The sequence below is a fragment of the Bos javanicus genome, chromosome 1 (assembly GCF_032452875.1).
Source record: "Bos javanicus breed banteng chromosome 1, ARS-OSU_banteng_1.0, whole genome shotgun sequence".
Lineage (NCBI taxonomy): Eukaryota > Metazoa > Chordata > Mammalia > Artiodactyla > Bovidae > Bos > Bos javanicus.
Genome location: NC_083868.1, coordinates 130902431 through 130925677, shown reverse-complemented (window position 1 = coordinate 130925677; position 23247 = coordinate 130902431). Strand labels below are relative to the sequence as shown.

The 23247-nt window shown below is 43.7% G+C and overlaps 1 protein-coding gene and 1 non-coding gene across 6 annotated transcripts in view; one reads left to right on the top strand and one right to left on the bottom strand.

Moving 5' to 3' along the window:
* DZIP1L (DAZ interacting zinc finger protein 1 like) overlaps positions 1 to 23247 on the bottom strand; it is a 54809-nt gene that overhangs the window by 28581 nt on the left and 2981 nt on the right. For 2 of the 5 annotated variants that reach the window (XM_061420821.1, XM_061420828.1), the window contains exons 2-4: positions 22952 to 23028; positions 4100 to 4681; positions 1991 to 2075 (exon numbers count right to left, since the gene is read on the bottom strand). In XM_061420821.1, the coding sequence (XP_061276805.1) occupies positions 1991 to 2075; positions 4100 to 4600 (586 nt within the window). In that variant the 5' untranslated portion in view covers positions 4601 to 4681; positions 22952 to 23028. Of the gene's footprint in view, positions 1 to 1990; positions 2076 to 4099; positions 4682 to 6577; positions 6649 to 22951; positions 23029 to 23247 lie in introns of those variants that run through there. The other 3 variants (XM_061420812.1, XM_061420834.1, XM_061420841.1) reach the window with 2 other exon arrangements.
* Positions 7856 to 7928, top strand: TRNAW-CCA (transfer RNA tryptophan (anticodon CCA)). The gene has a single exon. It is a non-coding gene; the product is annotated as a tRNA-Trp (tRNA).

Here is a 23247-nt window from a genome sequence, read left to right as displayed (position 1 = left end):
ATGTAGCCAAAGTTGTCTTAATTGTTGTTGTTTTAGTTAAGTCACGTCCAACTCTTTTGTGACCCCACGGACTGTAGCCTACCAGGCTCCTCTGTCCATGGGATTTCCTTAAGAACATATTTTTCTCTCCGTATTTTCCCACCACTGTACATTAAGGAAGTAATAAGGAACATGCACAAGGATTTATGCACAAGAATGTTGCCACCATGTGATTTATAATTGGGGAATGTTTTAGTTATCCAAATAAATTAAGAAATAAGTCAGTTTTGAAATAAATTATGATCAGCACATGATGAAATACTATTCAGCCATAAAAAACCATGTTTACAAAGATGATTTAATGATTTTGGAAAATATGATATATTCTTAATTGAAAATAAGCAGTATCAAAACTGCATCCTATATGATAATATTCATACACAAAAAATAATGACCACAGACACACCAACATATTAGCTGCAGATGATATCATCCATGGTTTTTATTTTCTCTTTTCTACCTTTCTGCATTTAAATTTTCTATGTGAAAGGCATGTATTTTCCAATTTTTTACTGTAGTAAATATACCTAACATAAAATTTACCATCTTAGCCATTTTTAAATGTACAGTTCGGTAGGATTAAACACATTCATAATGTTGTTCAACCATCACCACCACCCATCTTCAGGACATTCTTCATCTTGTAAAACAGAATCTCTGTCCTTACTAAACACGAATTTCCCATCCCCTCTTCCTCCAGCCCCTAGCAACCTCCATTCTACTTTCTGTTTCTATGCATTTGGCTATTCTATGTACCTCATATAAGTGAAATCATATGGTATTTGTCCTTTTTTAACTGACAATTCACTTAGCAAAATAACCTATTGTAGCAAATTGCAGAAGGACCTTTCTTTTTAAGGCTGAAAAATATTTCTTTGTATCTCTCTCTCCCTCTCTCTCTCTCTCTATATATATATATACACACACATACATATACCACATTTTGCTTATTCATTCATCTGTCAGTGGACATTTGGGTTGCTTCTACACCTTTAGCTACTGTGAATAATGCTCCTATGAAGATGAGTGTACAACTATCTCTTCGAAAACATATATCTTTTCCAGAAAAAAGTATTTAATAAATAGAAAATCTGTTTTTCTTTAGTTGCCTCCAATGTAGAACTAAGAAGAATCAGATATATAATAAATGCATAGTAACTAGGTGACTAGTGCTATTTTAAAACTCTGTTCTTTCAAAAGGAAATTAAAATAAAGGGAAAAATGTTTTATTCAATGAAATTTTATATTTAATTTATATTACATTTTATCATAATATATTTGCATTAACAGATATTTTTTACTGAACCTCAAAAAAACCTCTTAAAGGGGAAAACATATAGCCTTGCTACTTGTTTTAGAATTTGAAACAGTAAAATGACAGTGATTAAATCATAATGAATTCATGTACATTAAAAAGTCAAAGAACTGGTCTGACTGCTCCTTAGGCCCAGTTAGGCTTACTCACAGTCAGCACCAGATTCACAGAAGGCTGGGAGGTAAGGGCCCGTCCAAGTCACTGTGTCTAACTGCCCCAGTCACAGGCAAGGACACTGAGATTCGGAGAGAGAAACCACCCTAACCACGGTCACATAAGAGAAGGGGACAAAATGAAGGCTGGAACCTACCTGTCTGACTCCCAGACCTTTTTCTCTAAACATGGGGTCAGAAACGTTCCTACCCGCTGTGGGATCCCTCCACGTGGATGGTGGGATCACCAGCTCCTCGACTGGATGTCAGGTTCTGACCTTTGTACACGCCCTCCACCTGCTGAGCTGGGCTGCGAGTCAGACAGGCAGCATCCAGGCTTTGTTCTGTCCCTTATACCATGTGACCATGGTCAGTGTTTCCTCTCTGAGTCTCAGTGTTCTTGACTGTGAATGGGACAGACTGAGTGACTCTAAAGGGCCCTTACCTCCCAGCCTTCTAGAGAAGCCCAGGCCCTTCCACTCACCGCCTTCCACCATGCCTGCGTGCCTGCGCTGGATGTGACCCCGGAGAAAGGTGGCGTTCATGAAGGTCTTGTCACACAGGTGGCACTACACAGAGGGAAGCAGTGGGAAGTGCAGGATCAGCTCACCTGAGTCATCCTGGAATGATTCTCCCTCTATCAACACTCCCATTCCTTGGGAACCCTGGGCTGCTTCACAAATGAAGAGTTTGATTTACAAAGTAAGGTAGTGATGCAAATCATATATATATACATATACATATCATATATGTATACATATATACATATATATGTTGCTGTTGTTTAGTTGCTAACTCATGTCCAACTCTTTTGCAACCCTATGAGCTGTTGCCCCCCAGGTACCTCTGTCCATGGGATTTTCCAGACAAGAATACTGTAGTGGGCTGCCACTTCCTTCTCCAGGAAATCTTCCCAACCCAGGGGTCAAACCTGCATCTCCTGCATTGCTGGTGGATACTTTACCACTGAGCCATTAAATACACATATATATTTTTTATACAGCCCCTTCAAAATATTTATTTTCTGAGCTTTAAAACACTACCAGTGCTGTAGGGAGCTATGAATAAAAACTAGGCATTTGATGATACTAAGGAATTTTTGTTGGTTTTTCAGGGCATGATGATGGTATTATGCTTATGTTTAAAAGCAGAAGTCCTTGCCTTTCAGAGATACAAAGTGAAATATTTACAGATAAAGTCATATGACTGATACACTTCAAAATAATCCAGGGGTGGGGGGAAGCATGTAGGGGAATGAATGCAACAACATTGGCCATGAGTTGAAAACTATTGGGCTAGGTAGTATGCAGATGAAGGTTCGTTATATTATTCTCTCTACTTTTGTATACATTTGATATTTTCCATAATTTTCCCCTCCTCCCCCACTTCCCTACTTCCCCTTTCCCACCGCAAGCAGCACATTCACAAACCAGGCACCAAACACGGCCCTCTGCCATGCCAGCTCTGAACCTGGGAAAATGAAGTACTGGCACTGCAGTGGCCCAACTTGCTACCACACAGACAGACTCTTTCTGAGAATGGAATCCACACTGACAAAGAATTGCCAAGAGCTGCAGAGAGAGAAACCAGATTCTGGTGCCATTATCTGAGTCCACCATAATCCATAAACCAATAAATTCCTTATTGGCCTAAGCCAGGTTAAACTGCTGTTTTGTAATTTACTACTGGAAAAGGTCTGACCCTTTTATCATAATTAACATTGTATTAATTGCATCAATTACCATTCTAGTCACTAACATCATATCTTAGTGATTCTTTCTGTCCAGTCACCCTTACTATGTGAATTTCTGAAAAATCTGAACCAGCATGATTGATGCCTTCATCCTCAGAGCCTGCCAGAGGATCTAGCCACCAACAATCCATTAAAGGGCAACTGATCCCAATCTACACTTTTCATGGAAAGAGATGCAAATGCTCAAATGCCACTTTGAGTGATAAGCTGTCACTTGGTTGACTAATGGGGTCACTTTTCCAGAACAGGCTTGTCTTCACCAGTTCCTTGTCACACACTGATTTCACACATACCCTCACACATCTCTTATACATGTTTATCACATCACACCTCTACACACACACAAAGCCTTCACACATACACACTTAGGCCTCTACACACATACACACCCTTCATACATCCACACATGCGACAAAAGTGTATCTTTACATGCACATTTTACGTAAGTGTGTTATATGCCACACACTCTACATACACACATGCACACACCATTCACAGACATAACCTTCCAAGCAATCATATACACACCTTAGGTATGTTTACCCACCATCTGTAAACTCACACACACCGTACGTATGTTCACACATGCACACACGAGACATAACACATAAGACATCTATACTCTGAACTCATACACACCTGCCACACAACTCCACATGCATTGTAGACCTAACCAGACTGCAGGGGGCTCTCTGGTGATGAACGGCATCTCTAAAACCTGCTCCCAGCCCCAGTGAGAATGGCCACAGCTGCCTCGGGGCCCAGGCGGCACTGCCACAGAGGTGGCCACTGGCTGGGCGCACAGCCCTCCCAGGGTCCCTGCCCCACAGAGGTGCTCACGGTGTGGTAGCTGTGGGTACCCGTCTGCAGGAGCAGCTGCTGCAGGGCACTGATCATCTTGCGCCGCCGCCGGCTCTCCTCCCGCACACCCTTGAGCTCGTCGGCCTGGCGGCCCAGCTCCTGCTGGCCACGCTCCTGCTGGCCCAGGCTGGCCTGCAGCCGCGCCTCCAGCTGGGCCACGCTGGTGCTGAGGCAGTCCTGGCAGTGCAGCAGGTACTCGATGCTGAGCTGCGCCAGCCGCAGCACCTTGAGCAGCACTGGGTCCACGGGCTGCCCGCAGCGGCCGCACACCTCCCGGTCCAGGTTGCAGAAAGTGACACCGGCGATGTTCTCCTGCAGGGTAGCCACATCCAGCTCCCGTGCCACGCGGTCCACATCCAGGGCACTGATGCGCCTCCAGTCCACACTCTCACGGCGAGGCTGGAACTTGAAGGTGGGGAGAGTGTAGGCCCCAAAGAGGGGGCCGCTGAGGCCTTGGGCAGTGGTGGTGGGAGACTGCATGGGTGGGGGAAGCCCTGGGCTGGCCACCGGGGAAGGGTGCCACCAAGGCCACGGCAACAGGCACAGGAGCTGAGAGAGGGCCTGGAAAATGAGAAGAGAGTCGAAGTTAGGCCTGCTGCATGTGGCTGCGTGTACCATACTGGACAGCAGGAGCTTTAGTGTGCAGTGTGCGCTGACATGGCCAAAGCAAGCTGTGGGCTTTATAACACACAAATGTGGGTTCAGATCCTCAGCCTTGAGCAAGATCCTTTGTATTATTAAGCCTCCATGTGTACTGGGAATCATGGTGCCTCCTCTGCAAGCCTGTGGTTAGGAATGAGGAAGGAAAAACACCCAGCCCAGTGCCTGACACACAGCAGGTCCTCAGTGTACCCCCCCGCCCGCCCCACCATGCCCAAGTGCACTGCAAGAGTGCCTGTCAGAGGGCTGGGTCAGGAGGGAGCTGTCAAATGTATATGGAAGCCTTTCTGCAACCCTATACTGATCACAGGATACAGTCCAGTAACTTTGCCTTGGGAGGTAGAGCCACTTAACAGTGGACATTAAATGGTTCTCCTCTGGTAATTGCAAAAATTTAATGGATGGGATGGGCTACAGTTTCCAGTCTCCCCGGCTGTAAGGTGGACCCATATGACCATGTTTTCTTTAGTGGGATGTGAGTGAAATGATGTCCACCTCTGCCATGAGGTGGCGCTCAAGACAGCAGTTGGGTCTCTGCACAGAGATCTTGTTCGGTCCACAATGGTCTCTTTTCCAATCCTTATGGTTTAGAAAACAGCTCCAGTTTGTTGTTAAAAGACTCAGATTCTACTCACCACTCTCTCGTTAGACAAAGAAATTGTTCTCTTTGTAACTTTACAATAGCAACTGGAATTTAAAATGAACATTCCATTACTAAGAATTATAGTTTACTCCACAGATAAACTCATACAGGTGTGCAAAGGTGCTTGTGCAAAATTTGTCATTGTAGTATTATTTGTAATAGTAAAGTACAAGAAAATTATAAGAAAGTACAAAGTAAGGTATCTCTATACATGAAATACTACGCAGCTATTAATAAGAAGGCAGCCTTTTATGTACTGATAGAGAATAATGACTATATATACACACATATATATGCATTTCTGTTTAAATAATATATTAACATGACATGTAATAATAATTTGTAAAAATAAAGGAGATTGGTGTATCTCACATATGTATGGGTATACACACACACACACACACACACACACACACACACATATATATATATATATATATATATATAGGAGCTTCCCAGATAGTTTAGTGGTAAAGAATCCACCTGCAATACAGGAGACATGGGTTCGATCCCTGGGTAGGCAGGATCTACTGGAGAAAGAAATGGCAACCCACTCCAGTATTCTTGCCTGGAAAATTCCATGGACAGAGGAGCCTGGTAGGCTACAGTTCATGGGGTTGCAAAGAGTCAGACATGACTGAACACACACACACACACAGGCTCCAAAGCTTGTGGACTTTGAACTGCCCTACATCAATTCTTGAGGCTATCTGTCCTACAATTTTGCTTTGATCAGATCATCACTCCTTATCCATCAAATTCATCCACTCATTCACTTAACCTCCCCCCATTTAGAGCATGCCTACCTTGGCCAGGCCTGGTGCCAGGCACTGGGGCCACGGAGATGCATTAACCACACAGCTGCCCCCCATTCCTCACCCCAGCAGCTTAGCACACAGCTCCTTGCTGCCACAGGACCCAGTGCAAACCCTTAGCCTGGTCTTGAAGCTGCCCCTGGATGCCACTGATCCACCTTTCCCATTTCAGCTCCCATGCTTCCCTTTCTCAGATACTCCTCCTCAACACAAACTCCAGGAAAAAAAAAAAAATCCAGCCACAAGCATACCAACCACGGCCATGAGGAGACTAGCACGTTTCTCTTAATAAGGTACATTATTTTTTTTAAAAAAGAAGGCAGGTGACATGACACTCACCATGCTCAGCTGCTGGCTGCAACCTTGTCACCAGAGCCTCAGAGACAATTGCCACAACAAGCTGTACCTTGGAGCAACAGAGGTTACCAGGCGTGCTGTGGGCGAGGGTAACAGGACTCCTGCTTCCTGTCCTCCCACAGACCAGGAGCTCACCTGAGAACTTGCTGTTTAACTATTTAAGCTTTGGCCTCAGATGTCTGCCCACAGCCCCTCTCTAATAATAAGGCCAAGGAAGTTCCGTCAGCCACTCTCTCGGCTTGCCTCCCACCTCTTTGAATGCCTCTCCCTTGAATAGTTACTATCTTTTTGCCCTTCCTTTAAGGCAGAGTATGCCGTGCCCCCGTGACAGTCTGCTGTTCACCCCCCACCTGTCACTCCCAGCACATGCTCCCTGGGGATGAGCTCACACATACCCTTAGCTTCAGCTACCATAAGCTTCAGCCACTCCCAAATCTGTTTTTCACAGGCCTATCTCTTGATATCTTTAGATTGACCTTCCAATATTGATTATTCTGGCTTCCCTAATAGCTCAGTTGGTAAAGAATCCGCCTGCAATGCAGGAGACCCCGGTTCGATTCCTGGGTTGGGAAGATCTGCTGGAGAAGGGATAGGCTACCCACTCTAGTATTCTTGGGCTTCCCTTGTGGCTCAGCTGGTAAAGAATCCGCCTGCAATGTGGGAGACCTGGGTTCAATCTCTGGGTTGGGAAGATCCCTGGAGAAGGGAAAGGCTACCCACTCCAGTATTCTGGCCTGGAGAATTCCATGGACTTTAAAGTCCATGGGGTTGCAGAGAGCTGGACACAAATGTGTGATTTAAAAAAAAATTGATTATACTGAAATAGCAACGGAGAAGGCCAATGGCAACCCACTCCAGTACCCCTGCCTGGAAAATCCCATGGATGGAGGAGCCTGGTAGGCTGCGGTCCATGGAGTCACTAAGTTGGACACGACTGAGTGTCTTCACTTTCACTTTTCACTTTCATGCATTGGAGAAGGAAATGGCAACCCACTCCAGTGTTCTTGCCTGGAGAATCCCAGGGATGGGGGAGCCTGGTGGGCTCCCGTCTATGGGGTTGCACAGAGTCGGACATGACTGAAGTGACTTAGCAGCAGCAGTAGCAGCAGCAGAAATAGAAAATCTAAATTCCATCAGGACCAGGAAGGTAATGTTAGTTAAACGTAGGAAACATGCCAGGCATAAGAAAAACCATAAGTTTGATGATAAGTGGCAACTAATTCCCTAACTTAGTGTCCAAGATGTAACTGGGCAGGGACTTCCCTGGTAGTCCAGGGGCTAAGACTCCATGCTCCCAATGCAGGGGGCCCAGGTTCGAACCCTGGCCAGGGAAGTAGATTCCACACGCCGCAACAAAGATTGAAGATCCTATGTGCTACCACTAAAACTAGGTGTAGCCAAATAAATATTTTAAAAGATACAACTGGGCTGTGGTTCTCAAGTGTGGTTGCTGGCCGGCAGCATCAGCATCAACCGGAAACTCATTAGAAATGCAGATCTTCAGACTAACTGACTGAGAACCACTGCAGGGAGTGTTGGCATAGGCAGCGTCAGGGACTGGCAAAATAGGGAGTGCATGCCCTGTTTACAAGGGGCAGCCACCACTGAGCTTCAGCCATACGGGAAGGGATGTTCTGTGTTCCTTGTGGGCTAATTCCAAATTCATTAAGAAGATATTCAAGTAGGTATGGGCAATACGGTGAAGTAGGAAGACCCCAGCTCACCTCCTCCCACAGACACACCAAAATTACAACTATTTACAGGAATAATTATTTACAGGAATGACCTGAACACTAGCAGAAAAGATTTTCCACAACTAAAGATATAAAGAAGAAACCATAAGCTAGGTAAAGGGATTGGGGGGAGTGGGTGAGTGAACCACAAACAAGAGGATAAGGACAATTGCGGAGGTTCTCCCCAAGGAAGAAGGGGTCTGAGCCCCACCTCATGGCTCCCAGCCCAGGGGTCATGCACCATGAAGATGAGTTCCCAGAACATCTGACTCTGAAGGCCAGCAGGGCTTGCATGCTTGCATATGGGAGCGCTGCCACTAGCCCTGAGCCCCACAGCCAGCTGTTCCAGGATTCACCCCTGCTCACCAGGGGGCTGGCAGCCACCATGGGAGGCAGGGCCACCCACGCCTACCAGCACACTCACAGCAGCTAGCCCAGCCACACAGAAAGGCCCACTCAGCCCACATAGCTGGCACCCCTAGAGCAAATAGCTCTGGTGACCAGGGGGAGTTCGGTGCTAGGCTCCATGGACATGTCCTATGTAATGCCACTTCTCCAAGATCTGGAAACAAAACCTGACCTACCTAATACAAGAAATAAACAGAGAATTAGACAAAATGAGGAAGACTCATTTCAAAACTCATTTGAAATGAGTTTCAAATGAAGGAACAAGATCAAACCCCAAAAGAATCAAGTGGAGATACGCAATCTACCCAATGAAGAATTTAAGATCATGATCATAAAGATGCTCCACAAACTCAGGAAAAGAATGCATGAACACATTGAGAAGTTTAACAAAGAGCTATAAAATATAAAGGAGAACCAAACAGACCTGAAGAATTCAACAACTGAAATAAAATATATACTAGAACAGGGGTCCCCAACTCCCCAGATTGTGGACCAATACTGATCCACAGTCCGTTAGGAACCAGACTGCACAGCAGGAGGTGAGTGGCAGGTGATCTAACCCAACTTCATCTACTGTTCCCCATCACTCACATTACTGCCTGAACCATTCCCCCGACCCAGTCAAGGAAAACTGTCTTCCATGAAACCAGTTCCTGGTGCCGTAAAGGTTGGGGACTGCCACACTAGAAGGCATCAACAGTAGGTTGGATGATACAGATGAATGGATTCGTGAACTACAAGACAGAATAGTGGAAATCACGCAAGGTGAAAAGAAGAATGAATTTTTAAAGTGAGTGCAGGGCTTCCCTGGTGGCTCAGTGGTAAAGAATCTGCCTGCCAGTACAAGAGATGTGGGTTCAATCCCTGGTCTGAGAAGATCCCACATGCCAAGGAACAACTAAGCCCATGTGCCACAAGTATCAAGCCTGTGCTCTAGAGACCAGGAAACACAACTACTGAAGTCGGCCCGCCCAAGAGCCAGTGCTCAGCAATGAATGAAGCCACTACAGTGAGAAGCCCACGCACCGCAACCAGAGAGCAGTGCCTGCTCACTGCAACGAGAGAAACAGCCATGCAGCAACAAAGACCCAGGGCAGCCAAAACATTATAAAAATTTTTTTAACTTTTAAGTGAGGGAAGTTTAAGAGATCTCTGGGACAAAATCAAATATACTAACATTCACATTATAAAGATCCCAGAAGAAGAGAGAGAAAAGGGAAGAGAATTTATTTGAAGAAATAAAAGTTGAAAACTTCCCTAGCCTGTGAAAGAAAGCAGACATCCAAGTCCTGGAAGCACAAAGAGTCCTAAACAAGACGAATCCAAAGAGTTCCATACCAAGACACACTAAACTTAAAAAAGAAAAACATTCAAGATAACAAGAGAATCTTGAAAGTGGCAAGAGGTAAGCAACTAGTTAGGTACAGGGAACTCACGTAAAACTATGAGCTGACTTTTCAATAAAACTTTTCAGGCCAGAAGGGAGTGGCATGACATGAAAAGATGCTCAGAATCACTCATCATCAGGGAAATGCAAACTAAAACTACAGTGAGATATCACCTCACACCTGTCAGAATGGCCATCATCAAGAAGACAAGAAATAACAAGTGTTAACAAGTAGAGAAAAGTGAGCCCTCAAGCACTGCTGGTGGGATTGTAAACTAGTACAACTCTATGGAAAACAGCGGAGGAGGGTCTTCAAAACATTAAAAATAGAACTACCATACAGTCCAGAAATTCCACTTCTGGGTATTTTTCTAAGGAAAACAAAAGCACTGATTCAAAAAGATACCTGCACTCCTGTGTGCACTAGAGCATTATTTACAGCAGTCAAGATATGGAAGCAACCTAAGTGTCCATCAACGTATGAATGGATAAAGGAGATAAATATATATATATATATATATGTATGTATTACTCAGCCATAAAAAAGAATGAAATCTTGCCATTTACAACAATATCGATGGGCATAGAGGGTATTATGCTAAGTGAATAAGTCAGACACAGAAAGACAAATACCGTATGATCTCACTTAGTATGGAATCTAAAAAACAAAACAAGTGAACAAACATAAAACAGAAACAGACTTATGGACACACAGAAAAAACTGGTGCTTGCCAGAGGGGAGCGGGGCGGAGGAATGAGTACAGCAGGTGAGGGAGATTAAGAGGTACAAACTTTCAGTTACAAAATAAATAAGCACTAAGATGTCATGCAGAGCATTGAGAACACAGTCAATAAAATTATAATACCTTTGTGTGGTGACAGATGGTAACTAGACTTATAGTGGTAATCATTCAGTAAAGTATAAAAATATTGAATCACTATGTTGTACCCCTAAAACCAATATAATACTGTAAGTCAAATATACGTCAATAAAAATTTAGATATTCAAACACTTCTATAAACTGTTTCCCAACTACCTTTCTAACTGCATTTCCCACCTACCATTTACTTGCTGTCCAAACTTTCATATCTCTGGGTTATTTATCAATAGGCACGGTTTTTAAGTGCTTTATAAGGAATAACTCGAGACTTCCAGTTCAAGATGGTAGAGTAGAAGGAAGTGTGCTCCTCTCCTCCTCCAAGAGCACCAAAATTGCAACTAGTTGTTGAACAATTATCCACAGGAGTGGAGCAGAGCAGGACCATATGGTCCTTCCCCACCCTGCACCATGTCCTCTGCCTGCCTTTTGCCTGCGGAAAACTTTAGTCAAAAAATAAGTTTAATCAGAGAAGTGAGAAATGCTGAAACAAAGGAAAACCATCTAAGGAAACTAAGTAATAATAATGTAGTCATTAAGCAGAGTCAAGGACCTTTAGTTCTTTCTCAAGGGCTAAAGATAATATTCTGAGCCATATCCTGTGAGCTGTCTTATAGATATACCAAAACACCAGGTGGAGAAGTTAACTGCTTGATGACCACAGACTACCCAGGACATGAGCTGCCACAATTCAGGGAACTGATGCAAAGAAATGGGAACAAGTGCACCCAGGAACTGAAGATTAACTATACCTAAAACAATCAAGATGATGCTAGTCAGACAACTGATGACCATTTGGAAGATGACTATTAGAAATGACTGTACTGGTTCTGCATCTTTCCCAGACACACACTTTGTCCATAAAAGCTCTCACCCTCTGCTTGGGGGAGGGGGCCACCCACCCCAGTTGCCAGCATCTGAAATAAACCAAACTTTCCTTTCCACCGACCTGGCCTATTTACTGACTTTTGAATGGCAAGCAGCCAGGTCCCTAACGCACACCTTTCGGTAACAGAAGGACACTGGAACCCACCAAAAAAAGAAACTCCATGTCCAAAGACAAAGAAGAAGCCACAGGAATGACACAGAAATTGCTAGGCAGTCAGTGAAGGACTCTGAGACCTTGGTTTTGTTTTCAATAAACATCTCACTCCATTAGCCTGAAGCTATACCTGTTGTCACAAATTCCTGGAATGTGTCCTTGGTCTGATAAAACTATCAGCAGTGGGATCCAGGGAAGAGCAGTAATTAACTTCCCATCCATTTGCCTGAGAAAAAAACAACCCGAGATCATTAATCTTAAGGCCATTCAGATCAGTTTGGTCTCAGTCGTTTCCAACTCTTTGCGACCCTATGAACTGCAGCACGCCAGGGAAGCCTGTCCATCACCAATTCCCAGAGTTTACTCAAACTCACATCCATTGAGTCGGTGATGCCATGCAACCGTCTCATCCTCCATCGTCCCCTTCTCCTCCCACCTTCAATCTTTCCCACCATCAGGGTCTTTTCAAATGAGACAGTTCTTTGCATCAGGTAGCCAAAGTACTGGAGTTCCAGCTTCAGCATCAGTCCTTCCAATGAATATTCAGGACTCATTTCCTTTACGACTGACTGGTTGGATCTCCTTGGAGTCCAAGGGACTCTCAAGAGTCTTCTCCAACACCACATTTCAAAAGCATCAATTCTTCAGCACTCAACTTTCTTTCTAGTCCAACTCTCACATCCATACAAGACTACTGAAAAACCCATAGCCTTGACTAGACAGACCTTTGTTGGCAAAGTAATGTCTCTGCTTTTTAATGTGCTGTCTAGGTTGGTGATAACTTTTCTTCCAAGGAGCAAGAGTCTTTTAATCTCATGACTGCAGTCACCATCTGCAGTGATTTTGGAGCCCAAGAAAACAAAGTCTGTCATTGTTTCCACTGTTTCCCCATCTATTTGCCATGAAGTCATGGGACCAGATGCCATGATCTTCATGTTTGAATGCTGAGTTTTAAGCCAAGTTTTTCACTCTCCTCTTTCACTTTCATCAAGAGGCTCTTTAGTTCTTCACTTTCTACCATAAGAGTGGTGTCATCTGCATATCTGAGGTTATTGATATTTCTCCCAGCAATCTGGGTTCCAGCTTGTGCTTCATTCAGCCCACCATTTCTCATGATGTACTCTGCATTTAGTTAAATAAGCAGGGTGACAATATACAGCCTTGACGTACTTCTTTCCCTATTTGGAACCAGTCTGTTGTTCCATGTCCCATTCTAACTATTACTTCCTGACCCGCATACAGATTTCTCAAAAGGCAGGTCAGGTAGTCTGGTATTCCCATCTCTTTAAGAATTTTCCACAGTTTGTTGTGATCCACACAGTCAAAGGCAATAAAGCAGAAGTAGATGTTTTTCTGAAACTCTTACCTTTTCGATGATGTTGGCAATACATCTAGTCTATTTTAAAATGGCCAGGGGGCATGAAAAAGGATGGTGATTTAATCCAAGGATCAAGAAAAGTCATAAAGATGTTAAATTAAACATTGTGACCTTTAAACTGATTGGTTAAAAATGATGTATTTTAAGGACAGGAGCCAACAAAAAATGTACAAATTAATACTGGTAAGGATATAAAACTGCTGTAATATCCACCCTTTGGGAGACTCTTTACCCCCTCTCAGTGCCTATGCTGAGAGCTTTGTACTTTCCTTCTCTTTAATAAATCCTATTCACTTGCTACTGTGTTTGCATGTTTGTGAAGTTCATGTTCCACAAACAAGAGCTCGGATTCCCAATTCAGTGAGATGGTAGAAGGGACACAATCATGATAACAACAACTCTCACAGCTGCTGGACGGGTGACCTACAGCCTGGACCATGATACCAAAGAAGTTCTCACACTACTGTGAAGGTTCTGAACCCCACATCAGGTTTCCCAGCCTAGGGATCTGACAAAGGACTGGGAATCCCCAGGGAATCTGGCCTTGAGGGCCAGAGAGATTTGACTGTAGACCTTCCAGAGGACTGAGGGAAACAGAGACTCTAGTCTTGGAAGGCATAAACAAAATTTTGCATGCACCAAAACCCAGAGGAGAGGAGCAGTGATCCCACAGGAGACGGAACCAAAACTACCTGCTAGTATTGGAGGGCCTCCTGCAGGCATGAGTCGGCAGGGGCTCACCACAGGGATGGGGCACTGGAAGGTCCCCCTTGGCCTAAGTCCTCTTGGTCACTCACTCAGTCATGTCCGACTCTGTGATCTCACCAGGCTTCCCTGTCCATCACCAGCTCCTGGAGCTTACTCAAACTCATGTCCATCAAGACGGTGATGCCATGCAACCATCTCATCCTCTGTTGTCCCCTTTTCTTCCCACCTTCAATCTTTCCCACCATCAGGGTCTTTTCAAATGAGTCAGTTCTTTGCATCAGGTGGCCAAAGTATTGGAGTTTCAGCTTCAGCATCAGTCCTTCCAGTGAATATTCAGGACTCATTTCCTTTACAATTGACTGGTTGGATCTCCTGGGAGTCTAACACCACAGTTCAAAAGCATCAATTCTTCAGCGTTCAGCTTTCTTTATAGTGCAACTCTCACATCCATATATGACTACTGGAAAAACCATAGCTTTGACTAGACAGACCTTTGTTGGCAAAGTAATGTCTCTGTTTTTTAATATGCTGTCGAGGTTGGTCATAGCTTTTCTTCCAAGGAGCAAGTGTCTTTTAATTTCATGGCCGCAGTTACCATCTGCAGCGATTTTGGAGCCCTCAAAAATAAAGTCTCTCAAACTGTTTCCATTGTTTCCCCATCTATTTGCCATGAAGTGATGGGACCAGATGCCATGATCTTAGTTTTCTGAATGTTGAGTTTTAAGCCAGCTTTTTCACCCTCCTCTTTCACTTTCATCAAGAGGTTCTTTAGTTCTTCTTCACTTTCTGCCATAAGAGTGGTGTCATCTGCATATCTGAGGTTATTGATATTTCTCCAAACATTCTTGATTCCAGCTTGTGCTACACCCAGCCCACCATTTTGCATGATGTACTCTGCATATAAGTTAAATAAGCAGGGTAACAATATACAGCCTTGACGTACTCCTTTCCCTATTTGGAACCAGTGTTTTATGTTCAGTTCTACTGCTGCTTCTCGCCCTGAATACAGAATTCTCAGGAGGCACATCAGGTGGTCTAGTATTCCCATCTCTCTAAGAATTTTCCACACTTTGTTGTTATCCAGACAGTCAAAGGCTTTGGCATAGTCAATAAAAAAGCAGATGTTTTTCTGGAACTCTATTGCTTTTTCAATGATCCAATGGATGTTGGCAATTTGATCTCTGGTTCCTCTGCCTTTTCTAAATCCAGCTTGAACTCCAGGAAGTTTACGGTTCATGTACTGTTGAAGAATTTTGAGCATTACTTTGCTACCTTGTGAGATGAGTGCGATTGTGTGGTAGTCTGAACATTCTTTGGCATTGTCTTTCTTTGTGATTGAAATGAAAATTGACCTTTTCCAGTCCTGTGGCCACTGCTGAGTTTTCCAAATTTGCTGGCATATTGAGTGCAGCACTTTCACAGCATCATCTTTTAGGATTTGAAATAGCTCAACTGGAATTCCATCACCTCCACTAGTGATGCCTCCTAAGGCCCACCTGACTTTGCATTCCAGGATGTCTGGCTCAAGGTAAGTGATCACACCATTGTGGTTATCTGAGTCATGAAGATCTTTTTGTATAGTTCTTCTTGCCACAGTGTATTCTTGCCACATCTTCTTAATATCTTCTGCTTCTGTTAGGTCCATACCATTTCTGTCCTTTATTGTGCCCATCGTTGCATGAAATATTCCCTTCAGTTCAGTTCAGTTGCTCAGTCATGTCTGACTCTTTGCGACCCCATGAATTGCAGCATGCCAGGCCTCCCTGTCCATCACCAACTCCCGGAGTTCACTCAGACTCATGTCCATCGAGTCAGTGATGCCATCCAGCCATCTCATCCTCTGTCGTCCCCTTCACCTTCTGCCCCCAATCCCTCCCAGCATCAGAGTCTTTTCCAATGAGTTGACTCTTCGCATGAGGTGGCCAAAGTACTGGAGTTTCAGCTTCAGCATCAGTCCTTCCAAAGAAATCCCAGGGCTGATCTCCTTCAGAATGGACTGGTTGGATCTCCTTGCAGTCCAAGGGACTCTCAAGAGTCTTCTCCAACACCACAATTCAAAAGCATCAATTCTTCGGCCCTCAGCCTTCTTCACAGTCCAACTCTCACATCCATACATGACCACAGGAAAAACCATAGGCTTGACTAGACGGACCTTTGTTGGCAGAGTAATGTCTCTGCTTTTGAATATGCTATCTAGGTTGGTCATAACTTTCCTTCCAAGGAGTAAGCGTCTTTTAATTTCATGGCTGCAGTCACCATCTGCAGTGATTTTGGAGCCCCCAAAAATAAAGTCTGACACTGTTTACACTGTTTCCCCATCTATTTCCCATGAAGTGATGGGACCAGATGCCATGATCTTCGTTTTCTGAATGTTGAGCTTTAAGCCAACTTTTTCACTCTCCTCTTTCACTTTCATCAAGAGGCTTTTTAGTTCCTCTTCACTTTCTGCCATAAGGGTGGTGTCATCTGCATATCTGAGGTTATTGATATTTCTCCCGGCAATCTTGATTCCAACTTGTGTTTCTTCCAGTCCAGCGTTTCTCATGATGTACTCTGCATAGAAGTTAAATAAGCAGGGTGACAATATACAGCCTTGACGTATTTCTTTTCCTATTTGGAAACAGTCTGTTGTTCCATGTCCAGTTCTAACTGTTGCTTCCTGACCTGCATACAGATTTCTCAAGAAGCAGGTCAGGTGGTCTGGTATTCCCATCTCTTTCAGAATTTCCCACAGTTTATTGTGATCCACACAGTCAAAGGCTTTGGCATAGTCAATCAAGCAGAAATAGATGTTTTTCTGGAACTCTCTTACTTTTTCCATGATCCAGCAGAGGTTGGCAGCTTGATCTTTGGTTCCTCTGTCTTTTCTAAAACCATCTTGAACATCTGGAAGTTCACAGTTCATGTATTGCTGAAGCCTGGCTTGGAGAATTTTGAGCATTACTTTACTAGCATGTGAGATGAGTGCAACTGTGCAGGAGTTTGAGCATTCTTTGGCATTGCCTTTCTTTGGGGTTGGAATGAAAACTGACCTTTCCCAGTCCTGTGGCCACTGCTGAGTTTTCCAAATTTGCTGGCATATTGAGTGCAGCACTTTGACAGCATCATCTTTCAAGATTTGAAATAGCTCAACTGGAATTCCATCACCTCCACTAGCTTTGTTCATAGTGATGTTTTCTAAGGCCCACTTGACTTCACATTCCAGGATGTCTGGCTCTAGGTCAGTGATCACACTATCGTGATTATCTAGGTCGTGAAGATATTTTTTGTATAGTTCTGTGTATTCTTGCCACCTCTTCTTAATATTTTCTGCTTCTGTTAGGTCCATACCATTTCTGTCTTTTATCAAGCCCATCTTTGCATGAAATGTTCCCTTGGTATCTCTCATTTTCTTGAAGAGATCTCTAGTCTTTCCCATTCTGCTGTTTTCCTCTATTTCTTTGCATTGATCGCTGAGGAAGGCTTTCTTATCTCTTCTTGCTATTCTTTGGAATTCTGCATTTAGATGCTTATATCTTTCCTTTTCTCCTTTGCTTTTCACTTCTCTTCTTTTCACAGCTATTTGTAAGGCCTCCCCAGATAGCCATTTTGCTCTTTTGCATTTCTTTTCCATGGGGATGGTCTTGATCCCTGTCTCCTGTACAATGTCATGAACCTCATTCCATAGTTCATCAGACACTCTATCTATCAGATCTAGGCCCTTAAATCTATTTCTCACTTCCACTGTATAATCATAAGGGATTTGATTTAGGTCATACCTGAATGGTCTAGTGGTTTTCTCTACTTTCTTCCATTTGAGTCTGAATTTGATAATAATGTCAGAGCTTCTCTATCTTTGGCTGCAAAGAATATAATCAATCTGATTTCGGTGTTGACCATCTGGTGATGTCCATGTGTAGAGTCTTCTCTTGTGTTGTTGGAACAAGGTGTTTGCTATAACCAGTGCATTTTCTTGGCAAAACTCTGTTAGTCTTTGCCCTGCTTCATTCCGTATTCCAAGGCCAAATTTGCCTGTTACTCCAGGTGTTTCTTGACTTCCTATTTTTGCATTCCAGTCCCCTATAATGAAAAGGACATCTTTTTTGGGTGTTAGTTCTTAAAGGTCTTGTAGGTCTTCATAGAACCGTTCAACTTCAGCTTCTTCAGCATTACTGGTTGGGGCATAGACTTGGATGATTGTGATATTGAATGGTTTGCCTTGGAAACAAACAGTGATCATTCTGTCGTTTTTGAGATTGCCTCCAAGTACTGCATTTCGGACTCTTTTGTTGACCATGATGGCTACTCCATTTCTTCTGAGGGATTCCTGCCCGCAGTAGTAGATATAATGGTCATCTGAGTTAAATTCACCCGTTCCAGTCCATTTTAGTTCGCTGATTCCTAGAATGTTGACATTCACTCTTGCCATCTCTTGTTTGACCTCTTCCAATTTGCCTTAATTCATGGGCCTGACATTCCAGGTTCCTATGCAATATTGCTCTTTACAGCATCGAACCTTGCTTCTATCACCAGTCACATCCACAGCTGGGTATTCTTTTTGCTTTGGCTCCATCCCTTCATTCTTTCTGGAGTTATTTCTCCACTGATCTCCAGTAGCATATTGGGCACCTACTGACCTGGGGAGTTCCTCTTTCAGTATCCTATCATTTTGCCTTTTCATATTATTCATGGGGTTCTCAAGGTAAGAATACTGGAGTGGTTTGCCATTCCCTTCTCCAGTGGACCGCATTCTGTCAGACCTCTCCACCAAGACCCTCCTGTCTTGGGTGGCCCCACACGGCATGGCTTAGTTTCATTGAGTTAGACAAGGCTGTGGTCCTGGTGTGATTAGATTGACTAGTTTTCTGTGAGTATGGTTTCAGTGCCTCTGCCCTCTGATGCCCTCCTGCGACACCTACCATCTTACTTGGGTTTCTCTTACCTTGGGCGTGGGGTATCTCTTCACGGCTGCTCCAGCAAAGCGCAGCCGCTGCTCCTTACCTTGGATGAGGGGTATCTCCTCAACGCCGCCCTTCCTGATCTTCAACATGGAATAGTTCCTCTAGGACCTCCTGCGCCTGTGCAGCCACCGCCCCTGGCCTGGGCGTGGGGTTGCTCCAATTTCTTGAAGAGATCTCTAATCTTTCCCATTCTACTGTTTTCCTTTATTTCTTTGCATTCATCACTGAGGAAGGCTTTCTTATCTCTCCTGCTGTTCTTTGGAACTCTGCATTCAAATGGGTTTATCTTTCCTTTTCTCCTTTATTTTTCATTTCTCTTTTTTTCTCCAGCTATCTGTAAGGCCTCCTCGGACAACCATTTTGCCTTTGTGTATTTCTTTTTCTTGGGGATGGCCTTGATCACTGCCTCCTGTACAATGTCACAAACCTCTGTCCATAGTTCTTCAAGCACTCTATCAGATCTAATCCCTTAAATCTATTTGCCACTTCCACTGTATAATCATAAGGGATTCAATTTAGATCATACTTGAATGGTCTAGTGGTTTTCCCTAATTTCCTCTTGGAGGTCACCATTAACCTTACCATAGAGCCCTTAGACCCTAGGGCTGGGTCATCTCAGGCCAAACAACTACCAAGAAGGGAAACAATCCCACCCATCAGCAGATGGCAGATAGGCAGAGTCCAACTGAAGCGACTTAGCAGCAAGGATTATATAACAACAATGTATCCTGCTTGAGGACAGTTTCTCCTTCCTGAAAACCTTCCGGCTAATCCTGTTATCTTAAAATGTAAACTACGGGAGTGGGTCTAGTAAGATCTTTACAACCTTGAGACATTCTTTTGATTTATTGTAATAATTAATTAAAAAGTATATAACTCTCTTGCTAACACTAGTGAGGGGGCATTCTCCGATCCCTTTCTGATGTCTATGTCAGAAACTCTCTCTGTCCCTTTTCTTACTTTAATAAAACTCTGCTACACACACACACACAAAATGTAAATGGATTAAATGCACCAGCCAAAAGACACAGAATTACCAGGTAGATAAAAACATGTGCAAGTATGCACTTCCAATTACCACATCACTCTGCTTGACCCCCCCCACCCCCCACCCCCGCAAATAACTGTATGTAATTATTTTATAGTGTTAAGTTAATCATGTTCCCATTATGGCTTGCAATTATAATTGTCTTTTAATTTTTGTCTGGCTATTGATTGTGAAAACTGACAAACATCTCTTATGCTTGTAATTATGTAATTATTACTCACTAAATACCATTGTCCCCACTCCAGTACTTTTGCCTAGAAAATCCCATGGACGGAGGAGCCTGGTAGGCTGCAGTCCATGGGGTCTCTAGAGTCGGACACAACTGAGCAACTTCCCTTTCACTTTTCACTTTCATGCATTGGAGAAGGAAATGGCAACCCACTCCAGTGTTCTTGCCTGGAGAACCCCAGGGACGGGAAGCCTGGTGGGCTGCCGTCTATGGGGTCGCACAGAGTCGGACACAACTGAAGCGACTTAGCAGCAGCAGCAGCAGCAATACCATTGTATCATTATTGATCAACAGAAAAATTATAGAACTCTATCTCACCAAAACTAGGATCTAATAGAAAAGCTTGTAATCATTTATTAAAATCCAGATGCATATCAAAAATATCTTGAAATTTTTTGAAAAATGCTAATGCTCAGGTATTGCTTATTTTCTCCAGAGTTCCAGATATGTTTCTAATGAGCAATCATGTTTAAAAACAACTGTACTATATGATGATCTTTTACTTTTATCTAGTTTATTTCACTTTTTCTATTTCATATTCACTGTGCCAATTTCATTAAGTTTATGCTCTCCAATTTCTCCATCTCTTCTTTTTTTTTCTGATGTTCTTTCTCAAGCCTTTATCAAGTGTAGTAGAAAAACTTTTGTGTATATATATATATATATGTGATTGAACAAGGAGTGCATGAATGAGGAGCCTTGAGGCCCCCTGCAAGGCTGAGTTCAAGTTTGATGCAGATGAATATGAAAACATGGCTCATCCCAGAGGTCAAATATATCCCTAATCATAACCCTCTGGACAAACAACAGACCCCACACTCATGAGAGCCTTGGCACTGTCCCCTCCTTACTCATGCCCATCAATAAATCCTACTTTCCTATCAAAAAAAGAAAAAAAGAATTAGGACAAAGAGTAAGAATGGAATTGTACTTAGTTGCTCTTTGCAACCACATGCACTGTAGCCCACCAAGCTCTTCTGTCCGTGGGTTTTCTCCAGGCAAGAATACTGGAGTGGATTGCCATGCCCTCCTCCAGGGGATTTTCCCAATCCAGGGATTGAACCCAGGTCTCCAGCATTGCAAACGGAATCTTTACTGACTGAGCCACCAGGGAAGCCCAAGAATTGAGTTAGGGTGAGTTAATTTGGACTCCTTGGAGAGAAATGCCATTTGGACAGTAAAATGCTCGATTTGTTGACCATCTGTGTCCTCAGCTTAATCCCCCAGGCTGCTAATGAAAGCTTAGCATGCAGGAACCCTTATGGGTGGGTGCAGGCTCATCAGGGAGATGCCCCAGGGTACACATTGACTGTCAAGAGGTAACAGCTGTGTTCTAGTTGGCCTCCTAAGCAGCCCTTAAACCCTCATGTTTACACTCTGAGCACACTCTGTAAATACCCAAGGTGGCAGCCCCAATCTCAGTTATAGAAAATACTGAATTAGGGGGTCTGTGTTCATGAGTTTTTGCATTGTGTGGCATGCTCAGTCATATCCGACTCTTGGCAACCACATGGACTATAGTCCAGCATGTCCATGGAATTTTCCAGGCAAGAATACTGGAATGGGTTGCCGTTTCTTACTCCAAGGGATCTTCCCAACCCAGGGATTGAACCCACCTATCCTGCATTGGCAGACGGATTCTTTACCACTGCACCACCTAGGAAACCCCTCGTGAGTTTTTACTGAACCACAAAAGTATCATCCTTGTTTGTCACTGAAACCCTAAGAGTCCAATTCTCAGAAGTCCCAGGGCTCTGACATAAAAATATGAGCAGAATTCCCTGGTGGTCAAGTGGTTAAGAATCTGCCTGCCAATGCAGGGGACACGGGTTTGATGCCTGGTCCAGGAAGATTCCCCATGCCACAGGGCAACTAAGCCCATGAGCCACATCTACTGAGCCGGAGCTCTAGACCTCAAGAGGTGCAACTACTGAAGGCCATGTACTCTCCGCAACAAGAGAAGCCACCACAATGAGAAGCCCGAGTGCCGCACTAAAGGAGACCCCCTGCTTGCTGCAACTAGAGAGAGCCCACGCACAGCAATGAAGACCTAGCACAGAAAAATTTATTTATGTATTTTAAAAGGTGAGCAGAACTGTGGAAATCTGAAGCTGATTAAGATGACAGCAGCTATTACTTATTAACTACCCATGTGCCAGGCACTGTGCCAGCATTTTATAGTTCTATTTCTAACCATCATACAGCCTTGTATGTGGCTATGATTTGCCTCATCTGATAGATGTAGAAACTGAGGCTCAGAGAGACTAAGGGATCTGCCCCCAGTCCTTCAGTTACCAAGTTAGGAAACCAAGATCGAAATCAAGTTCTGAGTCCAAAGCTTCTGAATTTTGCCAAACTACCTCCCATTGGTGATGATGATAATACAAAAAATCCTTTCCCATTTTGTAAATTATAATACCTGAGATTTCTTGATCAAACTGCAAGGACTGAAAGAGTTTACAGTACATCATAACAGATCAGTGCTGGAGACCCTAACGTTTCCCTGTCTTCTTGTAGAATTTAGCCAAACACAACTCAGCTCCTCAGCTTGCATCCTGGTGCAGATGGGCGGAAGACAAAGCCAAGTGAGAGTGCTTCTGGTTACCTAGAGACCACGCGCCCCAGAGGCAGGAACGCTGTGTTTTCTTCAAACTAAATTATCAGCAGACTGCTTTCCCACACCTGGGAACAGAAATGCAAAGCAAAAATGACTCCCCATCATTAGGAAATCAGGAACTATTAACCATCTCTAGATGTTTCAATGGGGTCCCAGGAACTTCCCAATACTAGACCACTATCATTAACTAGTGGGATCCAAAAGAATGATATTTGTGCTAGCATTCCAAATCATTCATCATTGAAGAGACAGTTTCTACCTGGAGTAACCTCACAGCTGAAACA